Consider the following 20,377-nt stretch of genomic DNA (forward strand, 5'->3'; position numbering starts at 1 on the left):
ACTGAGTGTCACGTATCTGATGCTGCCTCCTTTGCTGTGTATTGGAAGTCAAGAGCTGAGTATCTCTGGAGGATGTGCTAATCAAATAATAGTCAGTGTATGCATCTCTGCAAAAGCCATAGAAGAAAGAGCAGTAGTTGCTGGAATTAGTCATCTTTGCCCTGGGGGAAGAGAGGGGCAACAGAAGAAGCTCTAGCCTTGCCCAGGTCTGTACATTCTCTGCATCCTTTTGGAGTAACTTGTTGGCAGCCTTGCAGTGTTCAGCCACGTGAGTTGAAACTAGCTAGACTTTTTTTAACTTACCCATGTGGACGTAAAATACTACAATCCATTTCTCAGGCTATGAGCAAATGTAAAACCCTAATTTTGCTTAAAAAAAGAATCTGTATAAAGAAAGGGCAGTACCAATGGATTGCTTTCTGCCTTATTTTTATCTTGATCTGAGCTATCCTCAGTGATTTCAACTGGCTGCTTCTCTCCCACTATCCCCATGTCCTCTCTCTCCTTCCCCCCCCCCCCCATCCAGAGCCACAAAAGCAAACCTTCTACCTCCTTCCTACTTTTCTCTGGGATAAGGAACATGCTTTTCCAGAGCCAGCTCATCTTCAAGGTGCTGAACCACTTTCCAAATAAACCAAGGCCTGGATCTGATAGTATACATTTTGGGAAATCCTAGAGAGATTAAAGAAGGAAAAAGAGTCACTGGCTAGCAGAACTAAGACAGATAGGATTCAGTGCTCATGGATGAATAGAAGCACCTTGATAATAGAACAAAGCAGTCTGGGGAGAGAATGCTAAATTTCCATGTACCTTGGAGGAATCCTTCTGTCCTTGGGAAGGTAGCAGAATGGCCAGCCGATGAGAGGAAAATGTGGCTTGTACAGCTCTTCTCCAATTTGCACTTCAACTTCTTTTCAAAGCTTCACTTATTACCTCCCCCAATTCTAATACTTTGGGGGAGGTAGAGGGAAGGACTGTGGCTTTTTTCTCTCTCTCCCTGCATGTATCAAGCTTGTGCTGTCAGTATTTCTAATCGGCGTTGCTGATGTTCGATGGCTGTACAGATAAGCCCTATAGTAAGAACAGGTTCAGGCTACTAGAGGTGGATCTTTGAGTTGTCATTTACACGTACACTACAAAGCAGATGGATACTCACGACGTATGTTTGTTTTACTAGTGATTGTGTCTGAAGTCTTTAACCTCCAACAGTTGATTATGTATGTAACCTTCCCTGTTTGTTTCTGATAAATGGGAATGTAGGTTCACTGCCACCTCCTGGAATCTCTCTGCTCACCTTCCCAGGTTGTTCTCAATGTCCTTAGCCAAAGCTGGGTTTGCCAACCATCCCCTGAGCATGGTAAATCTTGTGCTGGTCCCCGCTGTCCTCCATGCCATTTAGGTGTCTGGGGAAATCATCCTTACACAGTTAATGTACAGTGTCTTCAGAGAATGGGAGACAACAGGAGATATGATAGGAAACAAAACACAGAACTTTAAAATTATCTTCAAACCAAATTGTCATCACTTAGGATGCAAAATGTTGGCACGTCATAAACATACAGATGTGTAAACAACTGTAGTTGTGCTCAGTTTATAGCGATGGAAAGTGTATTTTAGTTTGATCAAATAAATAATGCTGGAATATTCAATGTAAGAATTGCATCCTCTGACATACTTTACTCTCCAAAGTATCATCCGGTTTATAACAGCACAGGAACTGCCAGTGTGTCTCCACTTCACCTCTTTCCCGGGAATTTCTAATGTAACCACAAAATTGGTCATGGGCGGAAATTTGGCTCACAGAGCTAGACTTAGAGCTTTCCTAAATTCAAAGCTATGTGTATTTGAAAAATAAATTCTTACTGGTTTTAATAATGTCTGCTGTATAAGGTAAGAAAATTGGAATAGCTACTGTCTAAATATTTTTGAAGATGGTTAAAAAAAAGTCTAAATGAAGTTGAATCTTCCTTGATCTGTGCATCTATTTTATATTGAAAGTTAAACTTTTAAAAACACATGCTCTGGTTCTTATTGAATGTCTAATCTAGAGCTAGTACTTTTGAGTGCAGCAGTTAAAGGAAACAAGTGTACATGATATTTTTTGATACCGTCATATCTTACAGTAGTTCAGGTATCACTGAAGTATATATTGCTCCATTTTTAGATTCGCATATAGTGTGGTTGTTATATCAGGTATCGACTCAGACATTGCTACCAAAAAGTCCTTCTGGACGTACTCCAAGCCAGCTTAAAAACGAGCACTTAGCCCATTTTTTGTTTTTTACAAAAACTTGCTCATTTAATAGAAATGATTATATAAAGTTGTTTACATATATGCCTTCTTAGTATATACACTAGAAACGCATATACGTAGGTCAGCAACAGAATACATGCTTTTTGTTAGAAGAGTTAACACTTCTATAATTAACCCCGGGGACTTCCTTTCAGTTTGGAGGTCTGGGTCTGACTCCTCCCAAGGCAGGGCCTGGGGTTTGGCGCTTGACATCAGCCTCTGGCAAAGCACTAGTCAAAAGAACCCCGAAGCTGGCTGTGTACACAAGTGGGCTTTCCATCAGTTCATTTGTACTTCATTTTCCAAGTCAGGAAAACTCCACAGTGGTAGCTACTGAGGTCTGTCCTCGGAGATTCTGAGCAGTGCAAATGTAATAACCTGCGTCGATCGTCTCCAAGTCTGCAACGGTCAGGACGCTCTGGGAGAGCCTCGTGGTGTGTCCAAGTCCTCTGTGGACCAGCCGCCAAGTGTCCTGAATCGTCACGGGCCTTCCATCCTGTTGAACGACACCCACAAGTGCTGAAGCAGGAACCACAAGCTGCTGTAAAACAGCTCCCATTCAGCCTCCGCTGTTGAGGATCCCTTTCAAAGCGCAAAACACATGCTTCTAAGACTACTTGGTCTGCGCAGCTCATGGGAGCTCTGACACTGTCTAGTTGGTTGAGGCTGCATTTTTTCCAAGCAGTCTTGAATTTCATTATGCTGTTTGGCTCTCTCTTTCTGCTCTTCTCTGCAATAAGTTTCTACTTAATATAAATTTTATTCTTTTGGAACTTCAAGAATGTGGGACTGGTATTAGGCATAAAAATACAGATAAAAATTTCCCCTGCTCTCCTGTTGCAGTCCCCACGTTCACCCCTTCGCTCAAGGGTTTTTTGTTTTTTTGGTTTTTAAGTCTTTATTGAATTTGCTACAATATTGCTTCTGCTTTTTATGTTTTCAGTGTTTTAGCTGTGAGGCATGTGGGATCTTAGCTCCCTGACCAGGGATCAAACCCGCAACCCCTACATTGGAAGGGGAAGCCTTAACCACTGGGCACCCAGGGAAGTCTCCCGCTCAAGAGTTCTTATTCACAGAACTTAAAGTCAAAAAGAAGCCCACAGCACTCACCGTGTAAATGAATATGAGCTCCTAAGTGTTCGATTTGGAGAGGGTGACATCAGATTAGTCCAATAAGCCATTGGACTCCAGTGCAAGAGAAGTTATACTGAGGATGGATAACGTGATACCCAAGGTGACTTAACTCCCTATTTCTAGAAAGTGAGATGGTCAGTTTTGAGATGGTCCATCCAACTCTGGTGATAAGTAGTGGTTTTGGGGTTAGTTTAACATAATTGTAATATTTATAGTATTACTAAATTAATACCCTTTCTGGTAATAATTAGCAACTAAAAAAAAAAACCCCACCTCTAATGAAAATTATTGCTGTCTTCTAAATGGGGCAACACATTTTAAAAACAAGTACCTAATACCGGGAAAGTACCATTCTCCAGGGACAGTTATTTTCCACCAATCACAGCCCTTAAACCAGAAGTGTATTGGCCACTGAGTAGATCTTAGGAGGCCAAATCTCTTTTGGCAACAAAAGGATTATTCCATGTTGGTGGCAAAGCTGTTTATTTTAGTGAGCAGAAAAGGCCCAGAGGCTACGTGTGCCGGAGTTGTTTTTATGGGAAGTCTATTTTAAAATGATCTCGGCCTCACGGCACCTTTTTGAAGGCCTGGGTTTATATGCTAACTTGGTAGGTATCTGCTCAGAGCTTGCCCTGGGGCCCAGCTTTTACAGGGGAGAATAAGGAAGGATTCCAGAAGGAGGTTAGATGGGCCTCCCAGAATTAAGATTGAAGATTGAGGTTGGAGGTTAAGGAAGGAGGACCCTCCTTTCCTGTTCATGCCCCATCCCCTTCCTTAAGGTCATGAAGAAAAATAATATGAAGAGGATTCATTAAACTGCCTAATGGAACCCAGTCCCTTTTTTTCCTATTTGTAAATATACTGAACCATCTTAGGAGAAAACAAGCCAGCCCTGGCCCTACCACAGCTGCATGCATCTTAAGTTACAGTCCCTATCTCTAAGGTGGTGGTGGGGACGGAACAACACAACTAAGGCAGCTGCTGAGGCTGGGCCACGCTTACCTTCTGCCCTGGGTAGATCCACCTGAATTCCACCTCCACGTCCGGCTCCCCAAGGACCGTGCAGAGGACGCTGATGTCATCCCCACCCTTCACTTGGTTCGCGGATGCCAAGATGGTTGTTGATGGAGGACCACTGGGAACTGGAAGTGAGCAGGGGACGTGACATGAAATCCATGGCCATGGCAGAGACAAACCAACACACGCGTTCTCTTCTTTGGGAGCCTTTCTTCAGCTCCCCAGCTAGCACCAGGCCTACCCTCTCCACCCCTTCTGGTTTCCTCTGATGCCTCCCCTCTCTCTACCTTGGTGGTCCAGCATGGGGTGGTCATCCAGAAGTCCCCAGGTCCAGCCATTACACTTGTAATGAGGAGAAGAGCCCAGGTCTGCCAGGAGATCACATGAAGGGAATAAAAAGGCAGAGGGAGAGGGACTTGGGGGGCAGAGCAAGTAGAAGGAAGAGAAGGCAGCCTGGAGGGGAGGTCGCCCACGGCTGAAGATGAACAGACAGGTGTGCAGCCTCAGGAAAAAGAGGAGAGAGATGTTCGCAGGAATGGTGTGCAGTGTCTCCACCTCACAGCATTTCAGAAACAAAATTCTTCATGAGGATGAGTCCACTTGAGTAATTTTGACGGCAGCCTCGAACAAGGCAACATGCCGGGAGCGGAGGCTTCAGCAGCAAACCAGACAGACATGATCTCTGAGCGCCGGGGCCTCCGTCCTAGTGGACGTCACTGTGTGGTTGGTTTAGAACCCGAGTTGCGGGAAGAACTTGAAGAAGCCCAGAGTGCTGAGGAAGTTCAGGATGGTCTAAGAAGCAGGAAAGGCTTCCTTAAGGGATGTTTGAACTAAAATCCGAAGGCCTGGTGGGAGAAGGGGAGGCACCAGCAGACAGGCCCTGAGGGGAGGTGGGGGGAGCCTGAGGGAAGGCAGAGGCTGGCCATGCAAAAAGAGCTTTCAGGCCACGTGGAAGATTTTGACTTTGGTTCTAGGAAAGGTGGAAACCCACTGAATGGTTTTAACTGGGACTATAATCAGCTAGAGTATGGAAGATGGAGAAAGTGGGGGCATAGAAGAGACCAATTGGAAAGGGTCTCATATTGGCCACGTAAGAGGTGATGATAGTTCAACTCTTTTTGCAGCAGGATGGAGAGAAATAGCAGAATTTGGGGGATTTGATGGAATAAGTCTAAAGGACTGGGGAGGGGCCAGGAATATCTTGGGCTTCTGCACCCCGGAACTGCAGTGCCGTCACTGGGACAAGGACAGCTGAAGAACCGGGCCTGGGAAGCATCTCAGTGGAGATGTTAGGGAGAGAGTTGGTTACATGCAGCTGGCCCTCCCAGATCCGGGCCACATACAGTCCCCTGGGAGTGACTCGTGACTAGACATGCAGCAGAGCATGGCTGTGGCCGAGAACACCCAGGAGGAGGATGAGGACGGACAAAGATGGTTCCTTGGGGAACTCCAACATTTAAAACCTGGGAGAGGTAGCTCATTCCATGAGGCCACCATCACCCTGATACCAAAACCAGACAAAGATACCACAAAAAAAGAAAATTACAGGTCAATATCACGGATGAACATAGATACAAAAATCCTCAACAAAATGCTAGCAAACCAAATCCAACAACACATTAAAAGGATCATACACCACGATCAAGTGGGATTTATCCCAGGGGTGCAAGGATTCTTCAATATATGCAAATCAATCAATGTGATACACCACATTAACAAACTGAAGAATAAAAACCACATGATCATCTCAATAGACATAGAAAAAGCTTCTAACAAAATTCAACACCCATTTATGATGAAAACTCTCCAGAAAGTGGGCATAGAGGGAACCTACCTCAACATAGTAAAGGCCATATACGACAAACCCACAGCAAACATCATTCTCAGCAGTGAAAGCCGAAAGCATTTCCTCTAAGATCAGGAACAAGACAAGGATGTCCACTCTTGCCGCTTTTATTCAACATAGTTTTGGAAGTCCTAGCCACAGCAATCAGAGAAGAAAAAGAAATAATAAAAGGAATCCAAATTGGAAAAGAAGTGAAAGTATCACTCTTTGCAGATGACATGATACTATACATAGAAAATCCTAAAGACACTACCAGAAAACTACTACAGCTCATCAATGAATTTGGTAAAGTTGCAGGATACAAAATTAATACACAGAAATCTTGCATTCCTATACACTAACAATGAAAGATCAGAAAGAGAAATTAAGGAAACAATCTCATTTACCATCACATCAAAAAGAATAAAATATCTAGGAATAAACCTACCTAAGGAGGCAAAAGACCTGTACTCAGAAAACTATAAATGCTGATGAAAGAAATCAAAGATGACACAAACAGATGGAGAGATATACCATGTCACTGTCAAAATGACTATACTACCCAAAGCAATCTACAGATTCAATGCAATCCCTATCAAATTATCAATGGCATTTTTCACAGAATTAGAAAAAAATTTACAATTTGCATGGAAACACGAAAGACCCCAAATAGCCAAAGCAATCTTGAGAAAGAAAAATCGAGCTGGAGGAATCAGGCTCCCACACTTCAGACTATACAAAGCTACAGTAATCAAAACAATACGGTACTGGCACAAAATTAAAAATATAGATCAATGGAACAGGATAGAAAGTCCAGAGATAAACCTAAGCACCTACGGTCACCTAATCTATGACAAAGGAGGCAAGACTATATACAATGGAGAAAAACCACTCTCTTCAAAAAGTGGTGCTGGGGACTTCCTAGGTGGCTCAGTGGTTGGGAATCCGCCTGCCAATGCAGGGGACATGGGTTCAAGCCCTGCTCTGGGAGGATTCCACTTGCCACAGAGCAGCTAAGCCTGTGTGTCACAACTATTGAGCCTGTGCTCTAGAGCCTATGAGCCACAACTATTGAGCCCGTGTGCTGCAACTATTGAGGCCCAAGCGCCTAGAGCCCGTGCTCCGCAACAGGAGAAGCCACTACAATGAGGAGCCCACGCACCACAATGAAGAATAGCCCCCGCTCGCAGCAACTGGAGAAAGCCCATGTGCAGCAACGAAGACCCAACACAGCCAATAAATAAATAAAATAAATAAATTTATTTTAAAAAAAAGTGGTGCTGGGAAAACTGGACAGCTACATGTAAAAGAATGAAATTAGAATACACAAAAATAAACACCATACACAAAAATAACTCCCTAACACCATACACAAAAATAAACTCAAAATGGATTAAAGGCTTAAATGTAAGGCCTGATACTGTATAACTCTTAGAGGAAAACATAGAATACTCTCTGACATAAATCACATCAAGTTCTTTGATTCACCTCCTAGGGTAATAAAAATAAAAGCAAAAATAAATAAATGGGACCTAATTAAACTTAAATGCTTTTGCACAGCAAAGGAAACCATAAATAAAACAAATAAAAACAACCCATAGAATGGGAGAAAATATTTGTAAACGAATCGACCGATAAGAGATTAATCTCCAAAATATAAAAACGTCTCATGCAGCTTAATATCAAAAACACAAAATGGTCAGAAGATCTAAATAGACATTTCTCCAAAGAAGACATAGAGATGGCCCAAAAGCTCAACATCATTAATTATTAGAGAAATGCAAATCAAAACTACCATGAGGTATCACCTCACACCAGTCAGAATGGCCATCATCAAAAAATCTGCAAACGATAAACACTAGATAGGGTGTGGAGAAACAGAAACCCTCCTACACTGTTGGTGGGAATGTAAATTGGTACCACCATTATGGAGAACAGTATAAAGGTTCCTTAAAACACTAAATACAGAACTACTGTATGACCCATCAATTGCACTCCTAGGCATATACCCAGAGAACACCATAATTCAAAAAGATACATGCACCCCGATGTTCACTGCAGCACTGTTTACAATAGCCAAGACACGGAAGCAACGTAAATGTCCATCAACAGAGGCGTGGATAAAGAAGATGTGGTACACATATACAATGACTATTGGCCATAAAACGAAATAATGCCACTTGCAGCAACATGGATGGACCTAGAGATTGTCATACTGAGTGAAATAAGTCAGACAAAGACTAATATCACATGATATCGCTTATATGTGGAATCTAAAAACAGGGTACAAATGAACTTATTTACAAAACAGAAACAGTCACAGATGTAGAAAACAAACCTACGGTTACTGGGGGGCAAGCAGGGGAGGAATAAATTGGGGGATTGGGAATGAGATATACACACTGCTATATATGAAATACACAACTAATAAGGACCTACTCTACAGCACAGGGAACTCTACTCAGTACTCTGTAATGACCTATATGGGAAAAGAATCTAAAAGAGTGGATATATGTATACGTATAACTGATTCACTTTGCTATACACCTGAAACTAACACAACATTGTAAATCAAACTATACTCCAACAACATTTTTTTTCAATTAAAGAGCTAGCAAAGTAGAATGAGAAGGCTGTGGGGAAAGCAGGAAAAAAAAAATGGGGCCAGGGAAGAGAGGGTTTCATGCAGGCGAAGTAGAATCTAGAAGGACAAGGACAGAAACTTGTCTACTGGACTTAACAGTCGGGGAGGGCCTTTAGCCAAGGCTGCTTTGGTGGAGCTCAGGGGAGAAAGCCCAGGAGCATGCGGGAGGGAAGGGGACGAATAGGGACCGGCAAGGTCAGGGAGTGTGGCTGTGATGGAGAAGAGACATGGTTGGGAGGGTTATTTGGTAGCAGAGTGTTGGAGATTGTGGCCGTGCAAGTCCCACGGCTGAGAACAAGGGGTATAAAGGAGCCTAAATGCTCATCTCAGAGAGCAGCTGGCTCTGGGGCCATGCATCCCATCACAGGGCTGCCCGAGCAGGACCCTGGCAGTAGAGCAGACTCCACCCCACACGCGTGGGCCACTCACTGGGTTCATATCAGAGTTCCCAGAGGGAGAACAGTCACCAGTGAGCGGCCACAGTGCCAGAAGAGGAACCACGTCCTCCCCTCCCTCGCAGGGCTGATGAGGGTGCTTTCTCTCCTGGAAGTCAGGGGAGGGAGGCCCGAGAGAACCACTTGTCAGGGAAGGGGAGGTGACGTGTGCTGCTGCAGTAGGAGAGCTGCTCGCCGGCTGCCCCGGTGCCAGCAGCCCAGGCTGGAGAGCGTGGGAGGATGACATGGGGATGTGGGATTGTTGCTGATCTATCACACGGAGGCAGTACCAGAGTGAATGTTGGAAGGCCTTGAAGAGAAGGGAGTCGGGGGGAGTTGGATTGGGGTGGGTGTTGGGGTCGCAGACAAGGATGTAGAACATTCTAGAAATGGCAGTGCCACAAAGGAGCCTTCAGGAACAGCATTCTGTGTCTCCTAATCTCCCTCCGTAATAGGGAACAGCAGTACCTGATACTGACCAGCTGGAAGTGACTCAACTCTCGGCCTGGGCGGGGAGTGGGCTTACCTTCTGCATAGAGCAGCTGGTACTTGACTGAGATCTGAGACTTGCCCCCGGCCTCCGCCTTGCAGTAGACCACCCCCTGGTGGTCAGAGTGAGGCTGCAGATACACAAAGCCTCTCTTCACGTCATAAACGATGTCCGTTCCGTTGGCTGGGATCTCCTTGGCCGGGAACTCCCTGTGCAGCGTGACTTTGGCCGACAGGACGGTCACTCGGCAAGGAACCACAGCCTGTCTGTCCGGGTTCAAGTAGACAACATCAAAGTAACTGGGAGAAGGTACAAAGAGTTCTCCTTTCTCTGCAAAGGGAAAGACGCAGGCGAAACAAGGTAAGAGCACTTAAAAGGAATTTTGACGTTCAGGGCACAAAGATGAGAGGGGATTGGCAATGTACTCAGAACATGGAGTCCTTATGAACTGAAAAGCCTATTTTTAAAAAATGCTTTTGCTTTTTTGGAAGAAGGATGTTATTTCCCATCTTCTTAAAGCAAACAAAATAGGTATTAGTTCAAGCCCAAATCAGGCCCATTGGATTATCCCACTGAGGCAGCAGGGAAGGAGACCAATTTCCTTGTGTTAAGAGCAGTTTTAACACCTGTGAACAATCTGCTGCGTGTCTAGGGAAGTCAGCCCCAAAGCCCTTGCTCAGTATCTGCCTGGCGGGAGGAATTTCCCGGCTCAGCAGAGCCCCTCTGAGATGGGCCCAGTGAGGGTGCTGGTGTCCTCACAGCCCAGAGGACTTGTTCCTGCCAAGGTCAATGGAAAGGGAATCACCAGGGACAGACTCCCTGAGACCCGCTAGTCTCAGCTTCTGAGCTCTGCTTGGCCTTCACTCGGCCGAGGACCTTCAGCCAGTTTCTTACACTCCTCCTGTTCCCTTTGAAATCACTCTGCATGTTCTTTAAGCTCTAGATGATGGCATTTTTATCTTACAGAAACAAGGACTAGTTTATCCATACATTCTTCAGGACAGTCAAGGGGCTCTGGATTGGGTTTTGTTTTTTGTTTGGGGCATGGCACATTAAATATGTTGTTTTCTGGATCATTCTGTGAGTAATTGCTAAGAGAAATCTTTGAACTGAATCACACCTCAATGTTATTAAATTGTTTCCCATGATTTCCCTACAATATTCCCGAAACAATTATTCTTGGCTTTCTTCACTAGCCTTTGTGCTCCAGTTGTATGATTTTTTTGTTTGTTTCTGATTTTTAGGTTGGGGACAGAATTCCTGGACACAACAGCAAATGTCTTCACAGGCCAACAGTTCTTTGGCTCTGAGTGCCAGGTTCTGTAACATGGAATCATGGCTCAGTGAGTCTCCATCTTTTGAAAGACTTTCCATCAGGCCAGGAGATTTGCGCCACTTTGTGATATACTGATTTTCAGGCTTAGGTGAGGGCACCTTGGTCAGTGTCGTAGCTAATACTGCTGTGTTCACACAGAGTAAGTCCGTGTGGCCTTGAATGTGTCACTTCATCTCTCTGTGCTTCAGCATCTCCGTGTGTAAAGAGGGCGATCTGGAGCAGATAGTATTAAAGATCTCTTTTCGGCAAACACATTTAAGGAATGTATGATTGTCAGATTCAGAAACAACTTTTGTTTTAAGGTTTTATAGAGGAATCTGAACCAGTGAGCAAAGCCGGTAGAATAAGTGAACAATCTGAATTTCAGGACACAAAAACGAGGACTTACTTCCTGTACTCTAATCCATGCTTTGAAAGAAGTGACCACACCAATTGCTTTAACAAACAGAAAAAATATATATTTGCCAAATGAATGGAGTAAGCAAGGCTGCATATGAATGAGTAAACAAATGATTATCTATAAATTAAATCTGTCAAAGTTTCATTTATTCATCGTTTGACATTTATTGAGCCGGTACTACATAAAATAGTTATGAATTCATTTGAATTATTGTAACTTGAAAAATAATAAAAATGAATTTCCTTTAAAAAAAAAAATTTTTGCCATCAGTAGAGTCCATCTACCCAAAAAGGTGTTTAAGTTTATATTTAAAATTATAGATCACAGATGCCCCCCTGCAAATATGGTTGTCTCTACTCAAGTGGATGACAAACGTCACTTTAAAAAAACAAAACACATGGAAACTTAGGTTTCAAAAAACTTAGAGCCAATAGGCTGTAAGCTAAAATCCATTTTATAACAAACTCCACATTTGGTAATGTGCTCGTTACTGTGGTTTTACTCCGTTTGTAAACTGGAGCCCGTGCCTCTTACTGTGAGGAAGCCCTACTTCTGGTGACGTCCTCCTCCTTGATCTGGGTGATGGTTACATGCACGTGTTTACTTGAGGGTCATTCACTGTAGAGCTACGATTTGTGTATTTCCCTTTGTAGACATTATACTCCAACAGAAAGAGAGGGGAAAAAAAAACCCTCTGAGAGCCTCCTGGATGAAGATTAAACATAACATGTGGCAGTTGCTTAATCAAAAATTGCACACATTAACAACAGTCAAAAGAAGCTTCACAGTGTTTGCAATCAAACTGTAGGAAACATACAAACATAATGAACGCCAGACGTTTCTCTGTGTGGGTGGTGGGGAAGCATATGTTCTGAAAGACTCCAGAGCCAATAGCCTCCATGACAGCCCATCTTGGTTTTCCAAACCCACCCAATGCCTGAAAAGACAAACCGCTAAACTCTATGCCGAAAATCCAACTGGACTCTCAGTGTTGAGGAATAAGAAAACGATACAACGCATTAGGTCACGTCGCTGATCCAGGTTTCTTGAAAGTTGAGGTAAATATTGATGTTTTTCATCCTTCCTTTGACGCACGAAAGGGCTTCCACAAACTAAGAACGAGGACCTGCCTCCCGAACTCAGAGAACCTACAGTTCCAATGAGACGTTCTTCTCAAGGGAGGTCTTCCGCTCAAAATCTCAGTTCTAAAAGCCACTATTTGGAGAAGATACAACAGCGCTAATCATGGCAAAGAATTTTCATTCTGCCATTTGAAATACGGTATCAGTCCTTGTCCAGAATAACAGGCTCTGTTAGTCTTACTTAGTTGCCTTTTCCACTGCTGCTTCCTGGTGTCCTATCACACTGAGGGCACGTGGGCACTTCTGGGTGGCACATTCCAGAATGAGAAGCAATGGCCCGTGAACAGCTGTCAGCAATTCTGACAACACCAGCTATGCTAGCTCGTGTGTGTCTGTCAATCTGTCCATCACCTTGTCTTAAAAATAGGTTAAGGCAGTAAGAACATCCTGGATCGGAGAAACAGGGTTTGACTCTTTATCCTGCCACTTGAAGTCGTGGAATGTGGAATAAGTCACCTTGCCCTGGTGTGTCTCAGCATCAGCATTTGTATTTCTAAAACAGAGATAATTAAGTAGTTTCTTCTTATTTCCCCATGGTGTTATGGAAAGGAAATGAGATGTGCGTGTCTCCAGAGCGCTCTGCTAACGTATCTGCCTGCCAGAGAGGAGCTCTTTGGGCAGGAAGGGAGAATGCGTGAGATTTTGCTAAAGCATTCGTTAATGGCCAGAGCCTGTCATCTGAGTTGTAGACCTCAGTCACTCTAAGTCTAAAGGCAGGTGGATTCAGGATGTAGGCAACAAACCTCGTGACAGTCCCCGCCCAGACACTAAAAAGACCTCTTGGCTTCACCTGAAATGCCTTGGACAACAGCAGTACCAGGGCATGGTATATTTGAAAGATTCCTGAAAGCTGTTCCTGACCTCCGAGCCTTACTGGAGAACGTCTTCCTCCAAACTTTAGAATTTAGAGATCTCAGCAGAGGAAGGAGGCTGGCAACCTACTCCACAGCGCCCATTTCTCCAAGTGCAAGTTCCATCTGGCAAACCCAGACCTGGCCCCGCAGGGGAGGGGGCACCCTCTGACCTGCATATTTTCAGGTGCTTCACTTGGGCTCAGGCATCAGGACTAGAGTCACACGGGCTGCAGCCCTTGGGAACGCTGCCCCCAGACCTCAGCTCACAGTACTCACAAGGACAAAGGTGGGGAGGCCTTCAGCCAAAGGAGCTCGTCGAAGATTCTGAGAGCATCGTGACTGAACGTCCATAGCAACGCTGTGCAATAGAGCTTTCTGTGACCACAGGCAGTCCTCTGTCTCCATCGTCCATTAGGGTAGCCACTGGCCACACGTGCCAATGGGGCACTTGAAACATGGCAAGTGCCACTAAGCAAACAAGTTTTTAACTTTAACTAATCCTCATTTACATGTAAATAGTCACACATGTCTAGCGGCTACCATATTGGACAATGCGGTACAGACTCTGGAACCAGACAGTTCTAGGTGCAAATCCGGGTACAGCCACTTACGTGCGGTCTAACCCAAAGGACTGACTTAATCTCTCTAAACCTCAACTTTCCCATTGAAAAAAATATATTATCCCTGACCCTGAAGGGTTCTTGTGAGACTTATATGAAATAATTGATGTAAAGCATTGAGCCCAGACCCTGGTAAACAGTGAGCGCTGACTGTCCCTATTTGATAACTAGCAGAGAGTGGGAACCTTTAACATGGACTAAGTCCAGAAGTCTGAAGAGTTCCGCTAATGCAGCCAACCTTTTACCTGTAAAAAAGATGTAGGTGGAGCCCGTTTTGGCCTCGTCCTTCCTGCAGACGTAGCCATTGCAGAGCTGCCCCCAGCAGCTGAATTCGCCCGTGTCCGCCGCGGTGGAGTTGACCAGGGTCAGCTGGCCATAGCGCTCGTGCTGCTTCACACTGTCAACAAGAGCAAAGCCAGGTCACACGAAGGCCGGGGCCTGGCACCCGTCTCTCTCTGCTCCATCACCCTCGCGTATAAAGCCCCAGCGGCTCGGGGCGCTGTGCCCTTTCTCAGACGGCACCGACTAATAGAAGAGTGTATTTGGGGAAGAGAGTGTTGGGGGCGGTGGTGGAGGCAGAGAGAAAAGCCTGTCCTAGAAGGAAGTCATAAATGATAATTATGTTTTCTAAAGGGAAGACATTCTCTTTAACCTCAGAACTGGGGTTTCCTTAAGTAAAATCACCGGTGCATTCCAATGCAGCCACACAAACTCAGCCACAAAGCCCTGGGCAGGCGTTTTGCTTTCAGCTTTTCTTTCTGAAGAGTTTATTGAACAGCAGTCAACATGAATGAAAGCACACAGCATTATCCAGGATGCAAAATCTCTTTGATCAATAAGAATACGTCTCTGAATACAAGCTTGGAATCTTTGAGATACTATATCATCATATTAAAAATAAAAACTTCCCTTTAAGGAAAAAATGCATTGGTTGCTAAGATGCAGAGTGCCAACCTGCACCCACCTCTGGTCAAGCGTTCAGAGCTGTGGGGCACTTCTCCTCTGACCTCACACTATTATTTCTACTTTTATTTTCTCATTTTTTATCTCTTGTGTTTTTATCTTGTTGCACATGAATATATTTGCAAACCCCTTCAGGTCCTTTTTGAAATGAGGAGAGACATAAATACTTATTATTATTAAACACTAGTATTAGCTGATTGTCATGGTAATTAGGAACCCAGACATAGCATCCTTGGGGTTGACCCATCCCCATGGCCTCAGCATGTGAGGATGCCAAAATAAATGATTTTAACCTGAGGATGCATCTCAAACACCCTCTGGGATCCACATACTTTTCTGATGTAGTCGAGATTCTTCTGTTGTAGGTTGCTGTAACATCGGTGCGGTCACCACTTTAAATTTAGCACACAGCAGAATGTCTGGCTGCTTGGCCTTCAACACAGCCTGTTCTGGTCTCTGCTGAATAGCTGCTTTGCCCACCAGTTCTGCCAGGAGGTGCCTCTGTACTCCCACTCCATCAACTGCCTCCTTTCAACTGAACGGAAATCTCTCCTCCTTCAGGAAGCTTCTAATTAGAACCAACTCAGAAATCTCCCTGCCTTCTCCCAGTGACGTAATTGGCTCCATCTTCTCACCCCTCGGATACCTCTGGCTTCCTGTTATTACAACGGATGGTGAAAACTTTGAGGACAGGGACTGTGCCCTATTTGTTTTATATTCCCTGAGCAACAAATCTGTGCACAGTACACAGTAAGGTTTCTCCAGAAACAACGGGATTGAAATGAAACTGAACAACAGTGTTGGAACTGGAAAGAACCTTAAAAAGCAGGAATCCAGTTTCCAATTTTGCATATGAGGAAACTGAGTCTCAGAGAGCAGAAGGGACTTGCCTGAGACCCACAGCTGGAGAACAGCTGAACAAAACTGTCTTCCTTAAAGAAGTATGTACCCGATACACATTCACTAGATGATAAAATGCATGCAAAGCACTTCATGCCAAGCCTGGTTCACTGTATTTTCCTATTTATATCTTAATCACATACAACTGCAGATTCGTAATAGTTGTTGTGAATACTCCTACAACAATGACAAATACACACACCCAACGCTGGGGATGGCTAGCATTGCAGATAAAACCCCGTAGCCCTCAAGGATAGGGGTTTGAGGAGCTAAAACTAGGATACGTGAAAAGATCAGAGAGTAACGAAAGCAGTGCTCACGGCAAGAGCAGTAGGAATTCTGAGAAGGGATTCACCACTGTGGGTGGAAGAGGTTGACTGCAGCTTAGAGGAGGAGGCAGGACAAGATGGACTTTGAAGGGTGGGGGTGGAGGGACAGCAGGGGCCTGAGAGACAGCGAGCTTGCCGGCTCAGGAGAACACGGCCCCCCGAGGATGGGAGGGACCCGCTCTGCTCATTTCACTGCTGTGTCCCTGGTGCGTGGTGGGTAGAAGGCACTCAGTGATGATTTGGTTATTTACTCTATTAATTAGAGAAGGAGATGGAGAGAGAGGTTGGGAGTCACAGGGTGTGTGGTTGAGAACAGCGAGGGGGGTACATGTTCCACTCACTGGGCAGCGGGGACCGCCCTCAGTTTTGGAGGTGGAACGTGATGGGTCCACCTTAGCCAGGGCACGAGTGGAGAGAACAGGCATGGGAGAGGCAGGAGGAAGAGGGAGAGGCTGTTCCTGGGATGAATGGCAAGTGCTGGGGCCAGGCTGGGTGTTGGCAGCAGAACGGAAGCGAATACAAGGCTTGTTTTCTTGGGGAAGATTTATGACAGACTGGGTATAAGAGGTGGAAGAAAGACACACGAATGATGACCACTCGATTTGTACTTCCCTGTGATGGGAAGAACGGGGCTTTAACTAACTACAATGGAACAGAAGAGGAAGGAGATTGGGGTGGGCCAAAGACTAGATTCACTATTGGAGATTTTGAATTTGTGATGAAACGTGGGTCAGATAAGTGTGGGCACAGAGGAGGTAAAACAGCTCTAGATGTGTATTTGGGGGAATCATCTACAGTGGGTACGAGCAGGAACTGAAGGAATGAATGAACTTCATGAGGAAAAGTGTGGACGAGAAAGGGAAGGCTGAGGACAAAACCTAGAGCCAAACTAGGGGGCCAGCAGGAAAAGAAGAGGTCGATGGAGCGGAGCGGTAGAGTCAGGAAAGAAAAAAAGAATCAAGAAAGGGGATCATCAAAGAGAAAGATTCAAGAAATGGATGGTGGGACGTCCCTGGTGGCACAGTGGTTAAGAATCCACCTGCCAACGCAGGGGACACGGGTTCGAGCCCTGGTCCGGGAAGATCCCACATGCTGCGGAGCCACTAAGCCCGTGCACCACGACGACTGAGCCTGCGCTCTAGAGCTGGTGAACCCTAGAGCCCACATGTCACAACTACTGAGCCCACGAGTCGCAACTACTGAAACCCACATGCTGCAATTAGAGTACGCGGGCTTCAGTAGTTGTGCATGCTCTAAAGCCTGTGCGCCGAGAGAAGACACCGCAATGAGAAGCGCACACCGCAATGAAGAGTAGCCCTTGCTCACCACAACTAGAGAAAGCCTGCGTGCAGCAACAGAGACCTAACGCAGACAGAAAAAAAAAAAAAAGAAATTGATGGTTAAAAGCATCAGTTGCCTTTCAGAGAGATTCATGACCCTCCGCCCCGCCCCCCGACCCCACACACACTTTCATCTGGCAGAATGAAAGTCTTTGGCAACCAAAACAGTAATTTCAGTTGTGAGGATGGACCTTGATTTCAACAGATAAAAGATGAAAAGGTGGAGAGAAAACAGAGGTGCAAGTCTTCCCAGGTGGACCACAACATCCAGCTGCATTCCCCGTGGAGCTCAGACCCGGGGTACAAAAGCAGTAAATGATCAATAAGTGTACTGAGCACCTTCTGTGGGCCCAGCGTGTACTAGCACGGTAGTGATGGAAATTATAAGATGCCATTCCTACCAGGAAAGAAACGGGGCACATAAAAATGTAGCCCTTGGGGCTAACCCTACCACCATCCTGTATCTTTAGCAGGATTGGGGGTGGAAGGAAGGAAATGCACTGGAAAACATTTCTGGATTTTTCCACCCCCTCTTCTCTGTAAACAATATAAAACAGGAAACAAATTAGTTAGCAGGATTACAGTTTAAATGCCTGGATTTAAAATGCCCATTTCTACTAATGGGCTCACATAGTCCAAGCAGCAGGCTATCCACGGGGTTGGATGTGACCTCAGGCCTCTGGGGGTAGAGTCTGCACCACAAGATGAAGACAAGGATTCACTAAGCCATGCAGAGCCCGGTCCCAAGATGCTTCAACCGTAGACCCTCTCCTCCTCCTAGAACCACTTCACAAATCCCCAGAGACAGAAGAAGTGCAAGATGTGAAGTTTGAGTGGAGCTTTTAAAAAAAGGTTCTGCAACAAACACAGACTCACAGACATAGAGAACAGACTTGTGGTTGCCAAGGGAGACAGGTGGTGGGGGGGGAAGGACTGGGAGTCAGGGGTTAGCAGAGGCAAACTATTGGGTTGGCCAAAAACTTCACTTGGGTTTTTCCATAACACCTTCTTTAAAAACCCGAACAAACTTTTTGGTCAAACCAATATTATACAGAGGATGGATAAACAACAAGGTCCTACTGTAGAGCACAGGGAACTATATTCAATATCCTGTGACAAACCGTAATGGAAAAGAATATGAAAAAGAATAAATATGTATAATTGAATCACTTTGCTGTGCAGAAGAAATACATTGTAAATCAACTATATTTCAATAAAATTTTTTTAAAAATTAAAAAAATAGAGAATCACTCCCCCCAAATTAAAAATAAATAAATAAATAGAAAGAGGTGCTGCAACAAACTGCCCTTTCTAAAAAAAAAACAAAGTACAGTTAAGCAGCATTTACATTAACTGGAGGCAGCTTTGAGCATCCCAGCACATGGGCTCACCCCAGGTCTTTTTCTTCCAAACCAGCACGTCCAGACCTGACCCACAGTGAACTCTGATGGACAAGTCCAGGTTTCAAAGAGTGTCTGTCCAAAATTTAGAACTCTGTGTGTGTGTCTTCCAAAGGGCTCCCCTGGCCTTTACAGACACACAGTCTGTTCCCATCAGTGGACACAGGAAGCTTCGTGTGTGAAGCCCAGGCTACTCACTTCCAGAGGGGACCATGCTATGGGATGGCACAGAGGAGGGGGCTGATGGCTCCCAAGGTCAGGGTCCACTGTGCATCTCACCGGGGGCAGTGACCAGGTGACAATGGTGGGGTTGTCCACGCTCCTGTCCTTCCCCAAATTCTCTAAGACAAGTCAGAAGGTGAGCCCTGGGCTCCAAGATAATTAGTTCATTGGTCCCATAAATACTCAATGAGTGCAAATGAGGTGGGAGGATCGGGAGTGGAAAGGCAGGGACACCATGATACCTGAAAAGTTCCTTGCTCTCAAATTTCCCCACGCAAAGCGCCCTGGGCATTCCAAGGAGGGTGAGCAGGACAAGCTTCAAGACAGAGTTTCAACATGCACCAAACAGAGGGCCTGCCTGCCAGGGGAAGGAGATTCCTGAAAGGAGGTTTGGTGCATAACAGAGTTGGGCTGGAAGGCAGGTGGCCAGAGGATGTGGTGATGGGCAGTGGTCACAAGAGGCGTAAGATCATGGACTTGGATCCACAGTGATAGGATTCAAATCCCAACTCCACTGTGACTTCAGACTCCTTAGCTGGAGCTCATGCCTTCCAGTCTGGCTACATCTACAGACTCCTAGTAACAGTAACAATAATACCTAACACTTATGGAGGGCTTCGTGCTAAGCAAGTAAGTTCAAGACTTAGATCAGAGCCTGGCACAGAGTAAGGGCTCAACACATTTTAGACATTGTTCCTATTACCGGCCTCACCATGTTAGGATGGAGGTACTATTTTCCCCCTTTAATGGATGAAGACACTGAAACTTTACAGAAGTACTTTATCCAAAGTCTCCAAACTCTAAGTGGTAGCGCTTCTCATCTAGTGTCATACAGACTCAGGTTACGAATGTTTGTAAATGAAAAGGACATGGGTTTCCATCCTACCGAAATGAACGGAAGGAATTCTGATGGAGAAATGGTGCCTCTACCTAGGTTCTAAATCTTGCTAAATGTGGTCACCCTCCCCCCCAAAAAAACTCCCCAAACCTGGAAGAGCTGATTAAATTAGCTCAGTATTATTCGTGATACCCCA

The 20,377-nt window shown here is 45.1% G+C and overlaps 1 protein-coding gene across 1 annotated transcript in view; it reads right to left on the reverse strand.

Annotated features, from left to right (window-relative positions):
* Positions 1–2,277: 2,277 nt before the first annotated feature.
* Positions 2,278–20,377, reverse strand: part of PDGFRL (platelet derived growth factor receptor like) — a 47,610-nt gene continuing 29,510 nt past the window's right edge. Inside the window, exons 3-6 of the mRNA XM_057697163.1 lie at positions 14,435–14,586; positions 9,874–10,167; positions 4,430–4,569; positions 2,278–2,789 (exon numbers count right to left, since the gene is read on the reverse strand). Coding sequence (XP_057553146.1) covers positions 2,601–2,789; positions 4,430–4,569; positions 9,874–10,167; positions 14,435–14,586 — 775 coding nt within the window. The 3' untranslated portion in view covers positions 2,278–2,600. The remainder of the gene's footprint in view (positions 2,790–4,429; positions 4,570–9,873; positions 10,168–14,434; positions 14,587–20,377) is intronic.

Source organism: Hippopotamus amphibius, chromosome 10 (assembly GCF_030028045.1).
Source record: "Hippopotamus amphibius kiboko isolate mHipAmp2 chromosome 10, mHipAmp2.hap2, whole genome shotgun sequence".
Taxonomy (NCBI): domain Eukaryota; kingdom Metazoa; phylum Chordata; class Mammalia; order Artiodactyla; family Hippopotamidae; genus Hippopotamus; species Hippopotamus amphibius.